The 18,695-nt window shown below is 53.5% G+C and overlaps 7 protein-coding genes across 7 annotated transcripts in view; 4 read left to right on the top strand and 3 right to left on the bottom strand.

Moving 5' to 3' along the window:
* Positions 1 to 1,796: 1,796 nt before the first annotated feature.
* Positions 1,797 to 3,871, top strand: GUITHDRAFT_105104 (hypothetical protein; the record flags this gene model as incomplete). The annotated part of the gene is made up of 4 exons (XM_005835946.1): positions 1,797 to 1,859; positions 1,915 to 2,008; positions 2,072 to 3,351; positions 3,401 to 3,871. 4 exons carry the CDS (start codon positions 1,797 to 1,799, stop codon positions 3,869 to 3,871), a joined length of 1,908 nt encoding a protein of 635 aa, XP_005836003.1.
* Positions 3,872 to 5,385: 1,514 nt separating this feature from the next.
* GUITHDRAFT_46286 (hypothetical protein) lies at positions 5,386 to 6,575 on the bottom strand (the record flags this gene model as incomplete). The annotated part of the gene is made up of 2 exons (XM_005835945.1): positions 5,386 to 6,137; positions 6,272 to 6,575. Coding segments are annotated over 2 exons (1,056 nt in total), but the record flags the coding sequence as incomplete, so codon positions are not given.
* A 2,502-nt stretch (positions 6,576 to 9,077) lies between these two features.
* On the top strand, positions 9,078 to 9,959 carry GUITHDRAFT_68222 (hypothetical protein; the record flags this gene model as incomplete). The annotated part of the gene is made up of 3 exons (XM_005835944.1): positions 9,078 to 9,392; positions 9,497 to 9,601; positions 9,882 to 9,959. The coding sequence occupies 3 exons, from the start codon at positions 9,078 to 9,080 to the stop codon at positions 9,957 to 9,959; spliced, it is 498 nt and encodes a 165-aa protein (XP_005836001.1).
* A 741-nt stretch (positions 9,960 to 10,700) lies between these two features.
* On the bottom strand, positions 10,701 to 11,465 carry GUITHDRAFT_136206 (hypothetical protein; the record flags this gene model as incomplete). The annotated part of the gene is made up of 3 exons (XM_005835943.1): positions 10,701 to 10,815; positions 10,985 to 11,178; positions 11,358 to 11,465. The coding sequence occupies 3 exons, from the start codon at positions 11,463 to 11,465 to the stop codon at positions 10,701 to 10,703; spliced, it is 417 nt and encodes a 138-aa protein (XP_005836000.1).
* Positions 11,466 to 12,421: 956 nt separating this feature from the next.
* Positions 12,422 to 13,463, top strand: GUITHDRAFT_162218 (hypothetical protein). The gene is made up of 6 exons (XM_005835942.1): positions 12,422 to 12,558; positions 12,625 to 12,678; positions 12,931 to 13,016; positions 13,093 to 13,153; positions 13,215 to 13,289; positions 13,344 to 13,463. The coding sequence occupies exons 1-6, from the start codon at positions 12,448 to 12,450 to the stop codon at positions 13,371 to 13,373; spliced, it is 417 nt and encodes a 138-aa protein (XP_005835999.1). The 5' UTR covers positions 12,422 to 12,447; the 3' UTR covers positions 13,374 to 13,463.
* Positions 13,464 to 13,502: 39 nt separating this feature from the next.
* Positions 13,503 to 15,274, bottom strand: GUITHDRAFT_105100 (hypothetical protein; the record flags this gene model as incomplete). The annotated part of the gene is made up of 5 exons (XM_005835941.1): positions 13,503 to 13,578; positions 13,635 to 13,738; positions 13,791 to 13,866; positions 13,920 to 15,025; positions 15,239 to 15,274. 5 exons carry the CDS (start codon positions 15,272 to 15,274, stop codon positions 13,503 to 13,505), a joined length of 1,398 nt encoding a protein of 465 aa, XP_005835998.1.
* A 1,132-nt stretch (positions 15,275 to 16,406) lies between these two features.
* The window catches only part of GUITHDRAFT_136203 (hypothetical protein), a gene marked incomplete at both ends in the record, with an annotated part of 5,692 nt that continues 3,403 nt past the window's right edge, over positions 16,407 to 18,695 (top strand). The window contains 10 exons of the mRNA XM_005835940.1: positions 16,407 to 16,772; positions 16,832 to 16,909; positions 17,033 to 17,119; positions 17,178 to 17,255; positions 17,322 to 17,397; positions 17,457 to 17,517; positions 17,605 to 17,698; positions 17,757 to 18,035; positions 18,113 to 18,248; positions 18,560 to 18,627. Of these exons, the coding sequence (XP_005835997.1) occupies positions 16,407 to 16,772; positions 16,832 to 16,909; positions 17,033 to 17,119; positions 17,178 to 17,255; positions 17,322 to 17,397; positions 17,457 to 17,517; positions 17,605 to 17,698; positions 17,757 to 18,035; positions 18,113 to 18,248; positions 18,560 to 18,627 (1,323 nt within the window). The remainder of the gene's footprint in view (positions 16,773 to 16,831; positions 16,910 to 17,032; positions 17,120 to 17,177; positions 17,256 to 17,321; positions 17,398 to 17,456; positions 17,518 to 17,604; positions 17,699 to 17,756; positions 18,036 to 18,112; positions 18,249 to 18,559; positions 18,628 to 18,695) is intronic.

Raw genomic sequence — 18,695 nt, 5'->3', positions numbered from 1 at the left:
CAAACATTACCGGGAGCTTGCAGTGGTACGGTTGCTGGACCACACTGACAGTCCGTTGTCGTCGACGCATTGCGAAGGTGGGCTGGCAGACGGCGACGGAGTAGCGGCAGATTCGCCGGAGAGGGCGAGCTACCGGCGTAAAACTTTAACCGAAAACTGAGGGCTGGTAGATATCGTAGGGGAAGGAGATGCAGGCAGCCTGGTGCAGCAGCCTGAGGCGATGAGAGTCCGACGCCGCCGGATGGTACGGTCCGTCGGCTGACTCGCAGGGAGCCGCTGAGCTGAGCAGTCACTGATCCTGGCAGCCACTACTCAGTCGGTCACTGACTAATGTTAGAACCGTCCGACAGCATGCCCGGCAGTGCTGCCATCATGCCAGCGGGCAACATTTTTCCGGCACTGCACCAGCCGCTGAAAAAAAGATATCATCCGGGTCACGGGTGACGGGTCACCGGGCCCGGCCGGGCCCGGCCCGGTTGCCCGGGCTCGATTTGTACTAGACTTTTATTTTGGTTTTTAAGTTAAAATTTGGATTTTAGTTTTCTCTGATTTTGTCCTGGCGGATGTCTGATGCCAACGAATAATAATTGTTTTTCAGATATTTGCCGTACCTGAAGAATATTTTATATCTCTAAAACAATGAATAATATTTTAAAGGAACCTGGCTGTGGCGTCTCGACAGCTTGGAGGGAAACGAAGGATGGGTGGGGTAGTAGATGGTCGTCACCTAGAACCGGGTACTTTTCCCTGATGAAAAGTAATATACAGGGGTAGGGTAATGAAGTGGTGGAGAAGGCCGTATCGGAGGGAGAGGGTAGCAAATACTAATCACCTGGGGTGGTATGTTTGCTGGGGGTGGAGGATAGAATTTAATAAGTTGACGGGGTGATGGTGGGGTACCTGTTGTGAATTCTAGGGTGCAATATATTTCATGACCGGTACAAGATCACAGTACCCCCTTAAAATCTCAAAAATACTCTTTAAAGTACCGGTTTGTTATTCAATTTTGTTAAATATTGAGGTAGGGTCAATTTAATATGAGGTAGGGGTCAGATCCAATCACTTTTTACATGGTGGTATTCGGGACTTGAAAATCAATGGGGGTGGGGGCTCGAAGGGTAGGGGTGGGTTCCGGAGGCGTGGAGATGGCGGGGACGGGCAGAAGCCAATGGCATCAGTGGGGGGATGAGAAAGGAAGAGCGGCAGGGAGCAAGAAGCAGGAGAAAACAGAAAATCCAGGAGGAGGAGAGTTGTAGATCAGTGGTGATGAGGATGATCTCGGGGGAGATGTCTTGGAGGAGACGGAGGAAAGTGGCAAGTGGAGAGGTTTGTCCCTGCTGAGGATGCAGGACGAGGAGGAGGGGTTCTTCTGACAGTAGGCACATCCATTGATTTGCTGCTCTCATTCTATCTCATCCGTTTCGTTCGGTTTTCTTGTGTCTGCATTTTTCAGAAGGGCCGCCTCATGGTTGCAATGGACACACGCCATTTCGAACCAATTTGATTTTTCTCAACGTGATGTGCTGCATACGCCCGCAAAGCTTGAACAAACACACCAGAAACGATGTTAGTGTATCAAGATATTACGACTGAGCTCCCTTTCTTGCCCTGTCTCACTTGTTTTCGTTGGTATCAGGTGGCCCCGCGCCCTGGCCACTGGGTAGTCCTCTGAGCTGTGTCAGTGCTTGTGACAGATCGCACACCTTCAGAACTTGCCGTGCATCATGTTTGTAAGTATCCCCAAGGAACATTTTAATGAAGAAGGAGACGTCTCCTCTTCACCGTACAATGACCACATGATCATGGACTCTCCATCTGATCTGCGAACTCCTATACCTGAAGGGCGAGGTGGATTGGAGGTGCGTTTGCCCGCTAGTTCTTTGTCAGGAATCCTTCTAACTAGAATTGGGGCAGGATATGGCCATGTCTCCTTTTCCAGCTCCTCTGCCACCAAGATCTCCATGGAAAAAGCTCAGGAGAGACTTTGAGTCGGGAATCGCACCGTACGGTGAAGACCCTGAAGGCAAATTTACGTCATTTCCTCGTAGCATTGCACTAACACGGCTCTCAGACGTCAACTGGACCAGTGGAGAGCTGTTCCGATTCGACCAGATCTCGAGCGACAAGGGAGAGTCTTCATCCATCTTGGGGGAGGGAGGTCGACTGTCCCTCGGTATGCTCGACCTGAGTGGAGCGTCGGATGGCAACTTCATCGGCTCTGACCTCAGCACTGAGGAGAGGTTCGAGTCAGGCAACGTGTCTCCCAACGGCCATCATGCAGCTCAGATCGATACGCTGGACTCCTCCAACTCTCCTTCCCCGAACCGCAGGCATCGCCACGTCGTCTTGTCCTCGCCAGACTCAAGACGTGGCAAAAAGCATCTCGAACAGAAATCCTCGCCGGGATCGAGCCTTGACACCTCATCGGGTTCAGGAAACAACAGTTCGATGCTCAGCACGATGCAGACAGCAAATGCCATCAGGCGTTTTCGCCCACCATCTCCCTCTCACTCCGACTCTCCCCTACACCCACAGAGACTTTTCATTCCTGGAGTGCATGATGCAGAGAATTCCAAACCAGCTGGCAGTGACGTGGTCAATGCTGTGAACAATACATGGCAAGTCCCAACTTCGTCTACAAGGCGTCAAAGTGCGCCAGTTCCCGATACAAGCACGCATCGCGGTCAGATGATGCAGGATGTTGCTGGGAATAGACTCAGGCAGAACCCCTTCAGCTCTCGGTATTCTCCATACACTGAAGCCACCCCGTTCACCTCATCACCTCTTACCCTTCGGTCCTTTCTCAATGACTTCTGTGACTTTAAAGAAATTGGAAGTGGCTGTTTCGGAAAAGTTTACAGTTGCACCAGGAAGATTGATTTGTGCAAATATGCTGTGAAGGAAATACGAGAATTTAAAAATGAGAGAGAAAGGGAGAGATTGCTTCGTGAGATTTATGCATTGTCAACTCAAGGAGACAACGTTCATGTCGTCAGATATTTCAATGCTTGGGAACAAGATAACAAGTTGTACATACAAACAGAATTATGCCAAGGAACTGTGGCGCATGTTCGCCAAAAGAATGGACCTCTCCATGAAGAATATCTGAAGGACTTTTTGGTGCAAGTTGCTACAGGACTTGCATACATGCATTCCCATAAGATAGCACACCTTGATGTGAAGCCCGAAAATATTTACACCACTGAAAGAGGAATGTTCAAGCTCGGAGATCTCGGGTTAGCATGCAGTGCCGACCTGAGAACACACGATGAAGAGGGCGACAAGCGCTACCTGAGTAGAGAAATGCTGCAGCACAGTGAGTCTTGCGATCTGTTCAAGGCTGACATCTTTGTAAGTTTCTCCTGACGTTGAGACTTGACCTTGTGACCTGCTTCTTCAGGCGCTGGGAGTTTCTGTCGTCGAGTTAGCGTCTGTAACACCGTTGCCCACAGAAGGTTCGGACTATCACAGAATTCGAGATGGCAAGGTGGACTTCCCTCCCTCTCTTTCTCCTCCCTTCCAGGCGCTCATCCAATCTCTCCTCGACCCCAACCCTATGAATCGGCCGTCCGCCAGCGACATCGTGAGGCATCCGCTCCTCTTCGGTCTTATCAGGAACGAGTCTGTCGCTTGCTTGCGCGTGATTCCTCGCTGCGAGCAGCGAGACCTGGGCAACCTGATGGAACTTGGGTTGGAGTCAAAGTCAGTCGTCAAGCTCCACCAACGGGCGCTCAAGGCCGAGAAGGAGGTTCAACGTCTGCAAGCGAGCCTCACCCTAGTGCAGCAGGAACTTCAGCTGCTCAAACGGCTGAAATCTCCAGCTGCCGCTGCAGGCGCAGACAAGAATGTCGAACCAGAGACGGCAGGATGAGGGATAGGGAGGGCTGTGGATACGAGGTTGAAGGATTGGAGGTGGAAGATTTGAGATTTGAAGAGACCAGGAGGAGAATTGTTGGGCTCTCGGGTCCGCCCGTGGGGGCCCCTGCGCGCTGAACCTGCGCGAGCTGGAGTGCAGCTGGGAGAAGCGAAGAGGTCGTTGTATCGTTCACTTGAGTTTAATGAATCGGGCATTATGCTGGATACCTGGCCGCTTCATGGCAAGACGTTTCCCAAGCCTTATCCGAACATCTTGGCGAACGTTCTCTTTGCGTTGATGTCTGTGTGAACACGACAAGTCACCCACACATCTCTTACAGACTCCTTCCTCCTACCTTGCACTTTCTGCCTCTTCTCAAGCTCCTTCATCTCGACCTGCAGTAGGTCAGCAGCTGCTCCCTTGACCCTCTCAACTGCCGCACCAGCGCTGACTTCTCTGCCGGATCGACGCTCAGCACGTACTCGAGATCCATTCGTGCCTGCGCCAAGTCACTCCACGATATCGTTGGGAAGGACAGCGGGTGAGAGGAGAGGAGCGGTGGAAGAGCCGGAGTCTGATGTTGAGAGAAGTTGAGAATCCCAGAGATGGGACAGACAAGCAGGACGAGGAAGAAGGGGAGATCAGAGAAACAAACGTATAGGGAGTATGAGAAGAAGGGAGGTGTGGGCAGAAAGACAGGCATTTTGAGTCAGGTTAAAGTTAGGGAATGACCAGAGGGGTTGGGAAAGGAAAACGACGTGGCAGCAAAGTACCTTTTCCAACTCTCCAACCTTACGATAGCACTTGCCTCGACGCAACCTAGATCGAGGATGAGAGAAGATCAAGAGGCGAGCAGACGAAGGGGCAAGAGGAGGAGGGGGATGAAGGAAGCAAGGAAGCAAGGAAGCAAGGAAGCAAGGAAGCAAGAAGCAGCCCACCTTGTCTTGAATTCGTCCGATCCTGAGTTGAGAGCCTGAAGGGGAGGAGGATGAGCATACGCAGTCAGAAGGCGAAGAGACTGACCTCGTTACAGGCATCTATACCCTTCTCCCAGTTCTCCAGCTTGACGTAGCACAGAGCTCGATTCATATGGCACTGACAACGCAAACGTCACATGGAGAAGGATAGGAGGAAAGGTCCCTTGCCTGCTGCCACAACTTGTTCACCTGCACTCCAGCATGTCAGAGGATGAAGCTCTTCCTTGGTCAAGCATGTACCTCTTCCCTCTGCTGCTCTGTCAAGGCCTCCTCGTCCTTGTTCTTGGGCATTCCAAGGGCTGACATCCCCCCTTCTGACTTGTTGTTCTTTACGAGCCCTTTGATCGCAAGCGGTATTCGGTTGTATCGCTCCAGCGCCTTCTTCGTCTCTCCTTGCGCAATGTACTTGTTCCCCTGCGCCTTGAGAAGGTTTGCTTGCAGGATGCACTCGTGACCATGCTGCTGAGGATAGAAGAGAGACATTTCGACCCGCCTTGCTCCTGCTCCTGCTTCCGACACGATATGGATACACTCGCGCTGGAACTTCTCTTTGTACCCCCTCGTCAGCTCCTCCTTAACTCTGTCCACGCTGCTTTCTCGCACCAACGAAACGATACATCCTCCAAAACCAGCACCCGTCATGCGGGACCCGAGCACGCCCTCCATGCTCCGGGCCATGTCCACGAGCGCGTCCAGCTCCGGGCAGCTCACCTGGTAGTTGTCGCGCAGACTGTCGTGACTCTCATTCATCAGCCTCCCGAGGGACGTCCAGTCCTTGTTCTTGCAGGCTCGCATGGCCTCCTGCGTTCTCTGGTTCTCAGTCACGACATGGAGGGCGCGCTTGTATGCAAGGTCGCTCATGTGCCCGGCCTTGAACGCCTCCTCCACCTCCTCTTTCGACACATCACGCAGGAACGCCTTCTCCACCCCGAAGTGCTTCTTGATCGCTTCCAGACTCTCCTTGCACTGCCGCACTCGAGCAGGATACTCGCTACCGTGCAGGTCATGCTTCACCATGGAGTTGGTGACCAGCACCTTCATGTCCCCTGACCCCAATGGGACCGCGACTGTCTCCAGGGAGCGGCAGTCAACAAAGAGCGCGCTCCCGTGCTTGCCCTTGACGGAGATCAGCTGGTCCATGATGCCGCATGGGACGTCGGCAAACTCGCGCTCTGCTGCCTGACACAACCTTGCCTTCTTGTCCTCCTCAAACCGATAGTTGAACAGCTCCTCAACAAACGTCATCACCGCAACCTCCAGCGAGGCGGAGCTGCTGACGCCCCCGCCACATGGGATGTTACCAACTGCGAATCAACGCAAATGATCAGAAGAATGGCGGATTGGGGGGTGAGGAGGAGGAGGAACAGCATCAGAGTCTCTCAACAGATCTTTAGAAGGAAGGGAAAGGGATCGGCACGTTCAGTAATGGAGCCCTCACCGATCACGCCCACGAAACTCGTCGGAGGCAGCTTAGTCTTGGTTTCCTCTTCATAGCCCTCCATGAATTTCGCGACCGCACCTCGGATGTAGCTCGTCCACTCTCCCTTCTCATCCTCTGCGATCGCCTTGACGTTGTCAAGGTCGAAGGTGAACTCCAAGTCCTTGGACGCAGAGTACAACCTGCAGGGGCCACTGGGGACCCGTCCTCCCACGACTACCGTCCCGAGCTCGAGGCACATAGGAAACACGAAACCTTCGTTGTAGTCCGTGTGCTCTCCAATGACGTTCACCCTTCCTGGCGCGAAGGATCCGAGGACGATGGAGTCGAGCTCCGGGTAACGAGACCTCAGGATCTCCACAGCCTGTTCGAGCAGGATCTTCTCTGGATTCGCCGTCATGATTTTGCTGCCTGTCTTCAGCAATACATGTCAAGGGAGGTATCAAGGACAGCATATCGTTCTTCAGAAGCAACACTCATGCTCTGCTCAACATCTTGCTCTGTTCAGACACCCCTTTCTCCTTCCATCTGCAACAATGAGGGGCGGCAGAGCCTCTGCTCGCTTATCGTGACTTAGGTTTCTAGAACAATCTCACCGACTCCATGCATCTCACCCAAGATACCTGCTGAAGGACTACAACTCTGATGATGTGATGTGTGTTTAAATCAGACTTTGGCCAAGATCATGCTGAATGTGTGCGTGATGGTAATGGTGATGACGGAGATTGCGTTTTAGATGCTGGGGGTGATGCTAGCGAGATTAGAACCAAACCTCAAACCATGTCACCCTTTCTTTCTGCTCCTGCTCCTGCTCCTGCTCCTGCTCCTGCTCCTGCTCCTGCTCCTGCTCCTGCTCCTGCTCCTGCTCCTGCCTCTGCCCCTGCCGCTGCCCCTGCCGCTGCCCCTGCCGCTGCTCCTGCCGCTGCTCCTGCTCCTGCGCATTCGCTGGCAAACTAGGCGGGAGAAGTTGGCAAGGGAAAGTTTATAGGAAATGTATAGAATGTTAAATTTTATTGTGTGTCATCGAACAAAAAGAAAGGACCATTCCATAGCAGATCCTTCTGGAATCAACAGATTTATTGCATGTCTGCTGCAAACCTCCAATAAACATGCACGGAATTCCATGTAATTCCACCGAAGTGTCGCACACTTTATAGCAAATTTATAGATCTACCGTTCTGCATTTATAGTTTACTCCACAATCTACAGCACATCTGAATAAGGATCACTGAGGCGGGCGCGAAGTTCATCTGTTCGGGCCACATCCCCGCGCTGTCACCGCCGGCGGGCCATGCCAGTAACGTGACCGGGGCAACCTTGGGTCACAACTCGATGTTTATGGTGAAAAGATCATAATTATGTATAATTATGTATAAATATGGTTTGCATTTATATTGTGACCTTGGCCTCGACCCCTGACAGGTTAAAAATATTTTGCGCCGAGGGTATCTTTTCAACATCATTACTAAATTTCATAGTCAATAATTCGTAAATAAGTTGATGCTTGAAACATATACTTTAACAATTCAGGACTTTGACTACCCTGCACGAGAATCATCTCAATCATCTGCACCCACCCGGTCCCCACCCCTCTTTCTAAGCACTTCGCAGGAGCAAAGGGGGGTGGGGGGTGGATCTGAGCAGGCGGCCCCTTTCGATGCTCCTGTTAGAGGATGGCAGGGAGAGAGGAGAGGAGCGAAGTGTGAACCATGTAGCGAGAAGATGAAGGGGAGGAGATGCATTGAAGAGAGGACAGGTGTACGATGCATCAGCAAAAAGTTGGTGATACAATCTTGGCATGAGCTTCGGCGACAAGTTGAGAGGTGTAGTTGACGCTGTTGCTAGGATGCAAGGGATGATTGTGGATGTGCAGGGGTTGAGGAAAGAAGAGGATACATCAAAAGAGATGAAAAACAATTCAGAAAGAATCCGATCGACAGGAAGAAGCAGTTGAAAGGAAGCTGAAGATCCATGTGGATGAAGAAAGGAGTGAGGAAGTGGTAGGCACGAAAGCAGCCTGACAACAGATCGAACGCAAAGGATGCACCAGGGCAAGAGATGGAGCAATGTAAACCAGGATCAAGCTATTGATACAGCTGTGCAAGATGAGTCAGGATGTCTTCAGTGAGAAGTTCGTTAGGGCGTAGTCAGTCCGAAAAGGCTCTCTCAACTACTTCGTATGCAATCTCCGCCTGCAAGATTGATGGTGGTGATGGTGATGGATGTTAGAGTAGTTTTCCTGCTGCTAGTGTAGCTGAATGAAGACGACGATGAAGATAACGGTGATGGTGGCCACGATGATGATGATGATGGCGGTGGTGATCAAGTAGTTGAGATTTCTAGCTTGTTAGTTTCATAGAGATGGTGCGGGAGGGGTCATGTGAGCAGCACGTTGCTCGCCTGCGAGCAAGACAAGGGCTGCATGCGGGGTACGGGAACTGATGTCTTTCTTGGTGTGCAGGTCCGCTGACCGAGCAGTAGCTGTATCTGATCCCAAGGAAAGAGGCAGCATCCTCTTCCCCCCCCTCCCCAGTCACTCCAGTCACCCAAAGTTCCCGTCGAGGCCGTGGATCGAAGAATGTGGATGCTCCGTTCCTTCTGCGTGCTTGCCCTCTCAGCTTCCGCTCATGGCTTCTCCCTGAGCTCTCCTGTCGTGCACTCCCTCAGCAGGCAGCAGGCAGCGTCCATCCGTCCTCAGGACGTCAGGACTCCCTCGCTGAGGACGCACTATGCCATGACCATGGCGGTGGACAAGACGGAGAGCAAGCCCAGCGTCGCAACTGAGACCAAGGCGGCGGGGGACGCCATGAAGGAGATCGCTGACCCCGTCATCGAGACTGAGTGCGGCGCTGACTACGTCCCGCTCCTGACGGCCCTGAAGCTCGGGCAGTGGGAGGAGGCCGACCAGATCACCCGTGACATGCTGATTTGGATTGGTGGGGAGAATACTAGGAAAAGGGGATTCGTGTACTTCTCTGAGGCCTCGAAGCTGCCTGCCAAGGACATGAAGACAATCGACCGCCTGTGGACGACGTTCAGTGAAGGAAAGTTCGGCTACTCCGTGCAGAAACAGATCTGGAACTCCGTCAGGGTCAAGGGAGACTTCAACTTGTTCGTTCAGGTGTGTGAGAGTTTCTCGCTTCTACTCTCCCTTCCCTCCTCCCTTTCTCTTCCCTTCCTTATCTTCCTCCTCCTCCCTCACACTCATGCTGGTTCTCTCTGCAGGAGATTGGATGGACTCAGGGACCTTGTGGGGGATGCGACGCCATCTGCTCTGGCTGCACGGGGACGCTTAAGCGATGGACGGCCATCGGAGCCAAAGGCAACGAGGTCAGAAGAGGAAGTGAATGGGAATGGGGAGGTGGGAGGTATCAGGCGAGGCGAGGCGACAGGGTAGACGGAGCGACGAGGATGAAGAGAGGGGCAGGGACGAAGGAGGGAGGAGGGAGTGGGAGTCAGAGTTAAGAGAGATTCGCAGTCGGCGAGGGAAGAGGGTAGGTAAGGAGTAGATGGAGCTGAACGAGAGCAGGAAGGGGGGTGGGAGGAAGGAGCAGGGAGGGAGAGAGGAAGGAGCAGGGGGCAGGAGGGCTGACTTTTCCCTGTGCTGCAGTTCGTCTACGACTTGAAGAATGCCAAGAAGGGGCATCTCCCTCTGACTAGCGCGCTCAGAGGAACCTACCTGCTGTGAGGCCCTGTCATGCTGCTGCTTCCTGTTGCCGACGACCTTGCAGGCAGAACATCTTGAAGCACCCGGCGTTCGGCACAGAGAAGCTCAAGAGCAACTCTGGTGAGGAGGAGGAGGAGGAGGAGGAGGTTGAACTAACATCTTTGACAGGGACCAGCGCGGTCAAGTCGGACGAGCCTCTCTTCACTCTTGAGGAGCTTCGCTTCCCCAGGGTGAGAATACGAATGCTTTCTGGCAAACATTTACTGACTCTCCTCCCCTCTCCTCTCCTCTCCTTCTCTCTGCTCTGCTCTGCTCTGCTCTGCTCTTTCTCAGTCTCCCTACACTTCGAACAAGAAGGATTGGGATGTGTAATCGCATGGCGCGAGTAAACGATTTGTGATACATGTGGACCCGAAGTTCCTTGTCCGCAAATCGCACAACAGCATTCCACCAAGCAGGTCCAGCCAGCTGACTCTCCTCCTCCTCGCCTTCATTCCTTCCATCCGCCCTAGTCCTCTCCTCGTACTTATCCTCTTGCTCACCCTCCATTCTTCCCTTCCTTATCATTTTCTCCCGTCCTTGCCAGCTCCTGCCTTCTCCCTCCCTCCCTCCCTCCCTCCGACTGCCCATCTCCTCCTGTCCTTTCCCTTTCCCCTTCTCCCCATGATTCCTCGTCTCGTAATGTAGCATCATTCAGAACCATATCTTGGTCGAGTCCTTCCCACCTCCATCCCTTTGTTCTTTCACTTCTCTTCAATCATCTTATCCTTCTCTGCTCTCGTCTCCTTGGAAGCACAGGGACAGCGTCAGTATGCAACATCTCCACCGTGCATCGACATGCTCGTCCCCAGTTTCTCTCCCATCCTCAAACTTGTGCCTGCAAGCATGTAAGCATCTTTCTTCCCCTCTCCCCTTCTCTCCCCTTTCCTTCCCTCCTCGTTCTCATCCTCTCCCCACACATCGCATCTTTCTTCTCCTCTCCCCTCCCCTCCCCTCCCCTCCCCTCCTCGTTCTCATCCTCCCCCCACACATCTCCGCTATCTTACCCCAGGAACAACTTGCACTGATAGCAGTAGAGCTCTACAGTCGCACACGTGTACCCGTTGTACCCTGCAGCGTCCCTCTCCTCAACAGAATCTTCCCTCGCTGCTCTCCTGAAGCTCGGCCAGATGCAGGGGCCCTTGAACTTGTCCTGGGAGGAGAAGAGTACGTTGGAGCACCGCGAGCACACGTAGCTCCCCTGAGAGAGCACGCATGCAGGTCAAACTGTGCTCCTATTCCTCCTCCCCTCCTCCATCTCTCCTCCCTCCCTCCCTCTCTCCTCCGTCCCTCTCTCCCTCGCTCTATCCTCCCTCGCTCTCTCCTCTCTCATTCTCTTCCCCTCCCCCTCCACTCGTCCTCTCCCTTCTTTCTGCTCACCCTGTCCCAGTGCGCGGATCCGTAAGACTCAGCGGTCACCACCATGGAGATCTGTCGAAACGAGGTCAAGGGACACGTGTACATGCATGGGAGACGAACTTTCTCCATCTCTCTCTCCCGATCTTCATCGATGGGGAGCGAAGACAGTGAGTAGAAGAATGCTCGGTCCCCCAAGCTCACCTTCCTCTTTATTTCTGCCCGAAGTCAATGGAAGTTTGCAAAGGTATGCAATGAGAAAGGATTTCTATTTAATCTGATACTGACATACCTTTTCTGTCCTCCTCTCCTCCTCTCCCCCTCTCCTCCTCTCCTCCTCTCCTCCTCTCCTCCTCTCCCCCTCTCCTCCTCTCCTCCTCTCCTCCTCTCCTCCTCTCCTCCTCTCCTCACCATGTTCTTCATCGTCAGGTACTGTCGGCCGCTTGCACTGCATCCCGACAGGCTCTGAGGCGGTCCCGCGATCACCCCTACCATTTATACTTTTCTGCAGAGAAAGATGTGGGTGGGTGGGTGAAAGGAGCGGCGCGGCATGGGCAGGTATGCCAGTGGAGGAACAGGAGGAGGGGAAGGGGAGCCGGAGGAGGAGAAACAGGAGGAGAACAAAGAATAGGACGATCAGGAGGAGGCGAAACAGGAGGAGGAGGAGGAACAGGACGATCAGGAGGAGGAGAAACAGGAGGAGGAGGAGGAACAGGACGATCAGGAGGAGGAGAAACAGGAGGAGAAGAAAGAACAGGACGATCAGGAGGAGGCGAAACAGGAGGAGGAGGAGGAACAGGACGATCAGGAGGAGAAACAGGAGGAGGAACAGGACGATCAGGAGGAGGAACATGAGAGGACGGAGAGGAGGAGAGGAGGATATGCAGGATTATGTAGGGAAAGATGCGTAGAAGGGTTGATAGATCATCAAGATATTCAGCTGCAAACCTGTTCCCCCCGTCCCTGCTGCTCCCTGCTGCTCCCGCTCCCTGATGCTCCCCCTTGCCTCCCCTGCTCTCCCTGGCCCTCCTCTCCTCCCACAAGTTCCGAGCGGACTTGATTGAGCCTGAGGGGCAGGACATCAACTTAAACTTCTCTGCTCGATTCTTGTGGGATGGCGACGAACGCTGGTAGCGCAGACGCCTCGACGATCGAGACGCCAGCGAGGATCGAGATGATAAAGCAGCTCCTTACCTCCATGGGGGTCGATGACCACGACCCCAAGGTGGGCCATTGCTGCCGCATGCGGAGGAGGACGGATGGTTGCTGATCTGACATGCTCCTTCTGCAGGTCACTCAGATGTTGTTGGAGTTCGCATACAAGTACATGACTGATGTCCTCAAAGTGAGCAATTTTTGTTGTGCTCGCTCGCTCGCTCGCTCTCCACAGTCCCATCAACTCACCTCTCCCTCCCCTCTCCCTCCCCTGCCCACCTCCTTCCTCTTCATCTCTCTCCCTCTCCCCTTCCACTCATCGTCATCTTCTACTCCCTCTCTTGTCTCACCGTCGTCTTCACCATCTTCATCCTGTCCTGCTCTGCCTCGCTGCCTCTTCCCCCGCTACCTCCAACCTTCTACCTCACTGAGTTGAACAAAGGATGCGACCGTGTATCAAGAGCACGCTCAGAAGACTGATCTCGACCTGGACGACGTCAGGCTGGCGATCCAGACGAAGCTCAACGGGTGCGGCACCAGCAGCCCTGCCTCGCTCCCTCCTCCTCTCCTAGTTGTCCATCTCATTCTGATCGACTCGCTGCAGGCAGTTCAGCCAGCCTCCTCCCCGCGAGTTCATGATCGACATCGCCAAGGCGAAGAATGCGGTGAGACACCGACGTTGACGTTGTAGCTGGGGTCGTGCTGGGCTGATACCTAGTGAACTAGATCCCTCTCCCTATCATCCGCCCTGGCGTGCACCTGCCACCAGCGGAGTATTGCAACATCACTCCCAACTCTCAGGTGGGTGTTTGTCACCTGGTCTTCAGCTGGGGTTGACTTGGACATGATGAGCAGGTGGTGGTGAAGACAGAGAATGGAGTCTGAGAGCGGCCAAGAATCACTATCCTGTTGAACTTGTATGTTGATATGATCTTGCATTTCATTCACTATTTCACATTAAAGTGCATATTGTGTACAAGAAATATGATCTACAGATTCCCCTGCCCCGCTTCTTCACCTTATCGTCTCAAGGTATTTCTTGGATCGTCGCTTGCGTTTGAAGCTGTTGGGATTCATATCCTGTTGTTCCCTGTCAGAACTTCCACAAGAACAGCGCATTGTATGGCTGACTCACTCTGCGCTAACACGATGTACTTGGAAAACTCTTTCCGAAGAGCTTCCGCCAGCCTGTTCAGCTTCAGCCGACCCTGCTCGTTGTGCAGCATACTTGACAAATTCTCGGTGAACAACTGCAGTCAGCGTAAGATAGCAGGCAAGATGCCACAGGACCAAAAATCTCACAGCATCTCTGTGGAAGTCCGACAGCAGCGTCTCAGCATCCCGATCGTCCCCCATGGCATGGAAGAAGGGCCTACAACTGAAGCCAGTCGTCAGACCCTCTCCCCGATCACAAGGCAGGATCAATCTTACCTTGCCGGGTCTGCTAATCTCACTCTCTCGAATTCCTCCGGGGAGATGAATTCCAAGTATCGCTTGTGCGACTCAATGCCGACGGAGTCAAACAGTCTGTACCGAGTACAGCGGACGAAGAGAGCGTCTTGAAACTGGTTGGACGATGACGTATGCAAAGCAAGCCTTGCATAGGTGACAAACTTGGGATTCTGAAAGTTCAACACATCACTGAGAATCTGCGCTAGAAACTCAAGGTCTGTGAGGGGCATCCGGAATTCGCAATTTCCAAACCGCGCAACGATCTCTTCTGGATGGAGGTTTAGCAGCGCTCCAGCAGAATGGTTCACTTGAAAGAAAGTTCGTGCAGAACTCTGTTGGTCCCAGGAAATAGTGAAGTACCCGAGGCCATTTTCGCTTGAAGAATCATGAGAGAGAGTCTGAGAGGACGGGCTTGCTGGAGTCTCGTTTTCTCGCGGATACTTCTTCCATATTACAGACAATTTGTGCATGGCGATCACGCCCTCGTTGATTATTGAAAGAATGTGCAAAGGCAGATTGTTAAACATCTGCAAGAGTTGTGTTGAGTCGTATCCAGCCGCGAAGAACCGTTTGTATATCGACATGAGTCCTTCCATGTGACTGAAGGCATTGACTTCTAGCGAGGGGGAGAATCTGCTGTTTATACTCGTGTTAGTCTGCAGAGGCCGTTCCACATTCAGCGGGTGGATCAAGATGGGATTCTGAGATCTGAACATTTTCCTGTTCATAGAGAAGTAATCCGAGTCCAACCAATCAAGGTGCGGGAGCTGAGTGTCATCCTCATCACTGCTGTCGCTGCCTCTGAATCTCTTTGCAAACAGGTCCGTTTCCCATGGCGACATCGGCCTCGCCCTCTTGTCCCGTGACACCACCACCAGATCGCTGCTCGAGCAGTTGTCGCCGATTGAAGTTGCGTCCTCAGGAGAGTCGCACGAGACATCCGGAGAAGTGGGAGGAGGAACCGTGTCCTTGCAGGTGGCCGACGTCCCTCTCTTCACGCACCGATCGCAGGGCCTCCCCTTATCACACTTGAGCTTCGATTTCCTGCAGTTCAAACAAGATTGTTCCTTGTGGGTTGTATGACACTGAGAACCGAGACAACTACGAACACACGATCTGCATGGACGGAAATCATCACATTTGATCTTCAATGAATGACAGCGGTCGCATGCCACCCCTGGCTTCCTCCCCTTCCCGCCGCGCTGCAAGGAAGCTCAGTAATGGTGAACGGACGTTGTCCAATATCCAACCCCACACCCTCCCCTTCAACCCTTCTCTTGTGCTGCTGTATTGGATACCATATCCTCCAATACCAGCATTATATCCTCATTCATTCCCAATCCTTCAGCGCAGAATAATCACAAAAGCTCCTTGACTACCAACAGTTTCTCTCAATCCACCAACCACACTGCATGACGCCTGTCCTCCAACTTCTCCTACCAAACTTCCTCAATATCGGACAGGTTGCTAGCGGCAATGATTCTTGCATTCTTCAACCTTCCAGCATCTCAAACATATCTACCAATCCTTTCCCAGCCAATCTCACACCATCGTTGATATTTGCTCAGATATTCCCATCCACTCCTCTTTTCCGCTCTTCACTCATCCTTGCAGTGCTCTCCCTCCTCTGATCTCGTTGTAGTTTCCTTCATATCGCACATGATCTCTCCTCCTCTTCTCCTCTCTCTCCATCTTACCGCCTTCCCGCCGCGTTGTACTTCCAGCATGGTTGATTGACCGCCCCCACCCTCCCCAAAGATCCCACCCCCACCCCCTTGCCCCTGACCTTTGAGCCTCCAATATATCTTTGTACTACCCCACCCTCCTTCCAGTCACATCGTGATTGACCACCCCCAGCAAGATGAAGAAGACACCAATGACTACCCCCCTCTACCAGACCAAGTCGTCCGCTCACTTGACCCCATCACCCCTATATCTATATAGTGCCTTACCACCCTACCCCACATCCTACTGACCCACCCTACCCCGAAGTAACGAGCCGGAAATGTGCATGACGGAACACTTCTAAAATATTTTAAAATCTTGTTTTCTTTTTTGGTTTCCCAAGGGGTGGGTTTGTCCAGTAAAACAGACTGCAGGGGTGGTATAGAAAATGACTGAAGACTAGGGGTAATTGAACGGAAGTTTTCCTGCCAGGATTTTATTTGGAGGTGGGGTAGGCTAGGATGTCTATCTGTGAGTTCCCACTGGGTGTGGGGGGTAGGGGTGGGGGGTAGGGTGGGGGTGGGGATACAGGGTGGGGATATCGTTCCGATGCTGGTCTGCCAGATCACGCGGTCCTGTTTTGAAACCCGGACACCGGGCACCAGCTAGCATGGCAGGAGATTGGTGAGAAATGCACAGGGGGCAGGCAGCGCCGTGTTGAGAGAGTCAGGAAGGAGAGGAGGAGGAGGAGGAGGAGAGTAGAGGAGAGGAGAGGAGAGGAGGAGAGAAGAAGCAGTCAGGATGGAGGCCGAGCTCACGAAGCATGATGGATTTGGCGACTGGAGTGAAGGGGGTGAAGGTGGGGTGTTCGCTAGGATCAAGCAGAAGTGTCTGCTTCTGCTGCGCGCAGAGGATGCGTCCTCTCGCGACGAAGCGCTGCAGGGGATCAGCAGCGAGTTCGATCAGATGAGCAACGATGATGCGGGCAAGTTGATGGAGTTCGCGATCTTTCCGATCCTCTTCCTGGTGCGTGACATGACAAGGGCGGATCAACATCCTCGTCGGGCCGCAGTGTGCATGGCGAAGGAGAGGGGCTTAGAGCTGGCGCTTGGAGCCATGTCGAGCATCTTAGCTAGCGCGGGCATTGATGCTCTAGACGACAAGCAGGTGACACGTGTTGCTCACGAAGTGTTGAGAGCTCAGGGTTGTGATGTATGTGAGGTTAGACTATGGATGTCTTGCTGATAGTCACCAAGACTCTCACGCACTTCGAGGACCCGTCACCGCCGAGCGATGTGCCTCAGGTTTCCCAGCAGCGCGGAGGCCTTCTTGCTGTGAAGGCGTAACTCGGTCCCTAACAGATCAATCCCTCGGAAACAGTGGTCCGATCCGCGCTTTCAACGCTTCGAAGGATCTTTGACATGCAGGACGCTGTTGACTCCTCCTCCTCCTCCTCCTCTAGCGGCCTGATGACAGGCTCGTCTCCTCCCAGATGGCTTACCAACGTGTGGGAGGTGATAGCTCATGGATGCTTCAGCTGCCGTCAAGCTGAGAAATATCCCCTTGAAACAGGAAAGCGCTGCCAAGCTCGGGTATGTCGTGGCGGTTCTGCTAGCTGTCTCGAGAGGGAGCAAGGTCCTGTCAGGAGCAGTGAGCCAGGCAAGTGTCTCCTCGCCCTCGCTCCTCTGCCTCCTCCCTCCTGACCTGCTTCCCCAGCAATCTGTGCAGATCTTGGAATTCTTCTTCGAGCACAGCGGTGGATGTCTGGAACGACAGGCGTTCTATCTTCCAGGTGGGTCCGAGCAAGGGAGGAGGTGCGGGGTAAGGCGGCCGATGATGACGTCACCACAGGGATAGCGAGTGCTTGCTGCAGGATCGTTGTTGAGAGCGGCGGGAAGGGAACGGCGTCGAGGTGAGGAGCGGGAGGCGTCCTATGGTTGCCTGCTCCTGTGAGCTGCTGGGGGTGTGCTGGGAGATGACGCGACTGCTGATCATGCAGGCTGATCTCCTCGACCCTGAGCCTGTGGGGGACAGTCCTGCGAAAGTTCCTGAGCCCGCATGTTGTCAAGATGCAGGACGAGGGGCAAGTGGATGTGAGATTCGTTTACAGCTGCTGTGCTCACGGACTTCTCCAGCTGATGCCGACCACAGGTGGAGCTGTCGCTCGGGTCCTTTTGCAGGATGGGGGTGAAGGACGAAGGGGAAGCAGCTCATGGTGGAAGTTCGGACTGCCCGAGCTCGGTCGGAGACAGGGGGAGCTTGACGGTCGCTTTCGACAGCCGATGGATCGCCACGACGGATGACAACATGTCCTGCCTCCTTCAGAGGGTCTTGAGCTTGTGTACGACACATCCGTCGGCCCGTGTGAGGTCGAGGACAGTGTCCCTGTTGGAAAGTCTGCTGTGCGATTGCAGCCATGCACTTGTCAAGGTCGGTACAACCTCTTCTCGTTATCTTGTTGTCTTGTACATCTTTGTACTTAACCTGCTGAAAATATTGTTTCTCAGTGCAATCGCGCTGGGTTTCAAGCGCTAGCGTCATTGACCTCGGACGACAACGGAGACGTGGAAAGGAACGCCAACGCGATTGTCTCCCGCTTGAATGCGTCGGGGAGGCTGAGGAAGATGGCTGGCAAGTTGCAAGGTGGGGAAAATTGTGCTGCTGTTGGTGCTAGGGAGAGAGGAAGGGAGAGAGGAAGGGAGACAGGAAGGGAGACAGGAAGGGAGAGAGAGGAAGGGAGAGGGAAAGCGAGAGGGAGAGGGAGAGGAAGAGCGAGGGTTGAGGGCGAGGGGAAGGAAGAGGCAGAGAAGGGCAGGGAAGACGAGATGTTTACAGGAAGAGAAGGTTGAACAAGAGCAGAATGTCGGAGGAGGAGGAGGAGGAGGAGGAGGAGGAGGAGGAGGAGGGATCAACAGGCAAGTAGGACGGAGGAGAAGAGTCTGACAAGCTCGAAGATGAAGTTGAGGAGCTAGTTGCGAAGCTTCCGGCCAAGTTCAGATGTGAGGCCGACGACGCTGTCAAGGTGACCGAGCAGACTTTCAACAACTCCAGCCGCCCCCTCTTCGCTCGTCCACTATGACACGCTTCCTG

The sequence above is a fragment of the Guillardia theta genome (assembly GCF_000315625.1).
Source record: "Guillardia theta CCMP2712 unplaced genomic scaffold GUITHscaffold_19, whole genome shotgun sequence".
NCBI classification, from domain to species: Eukaryota; class Cryptophyceae; order Pyrenomonadales; family Geminigeraceae; genus Guillardia; species Guillardia theta.
This window is presented reverse-complemented; position numbering and strand designations above follow the sequence as displayed.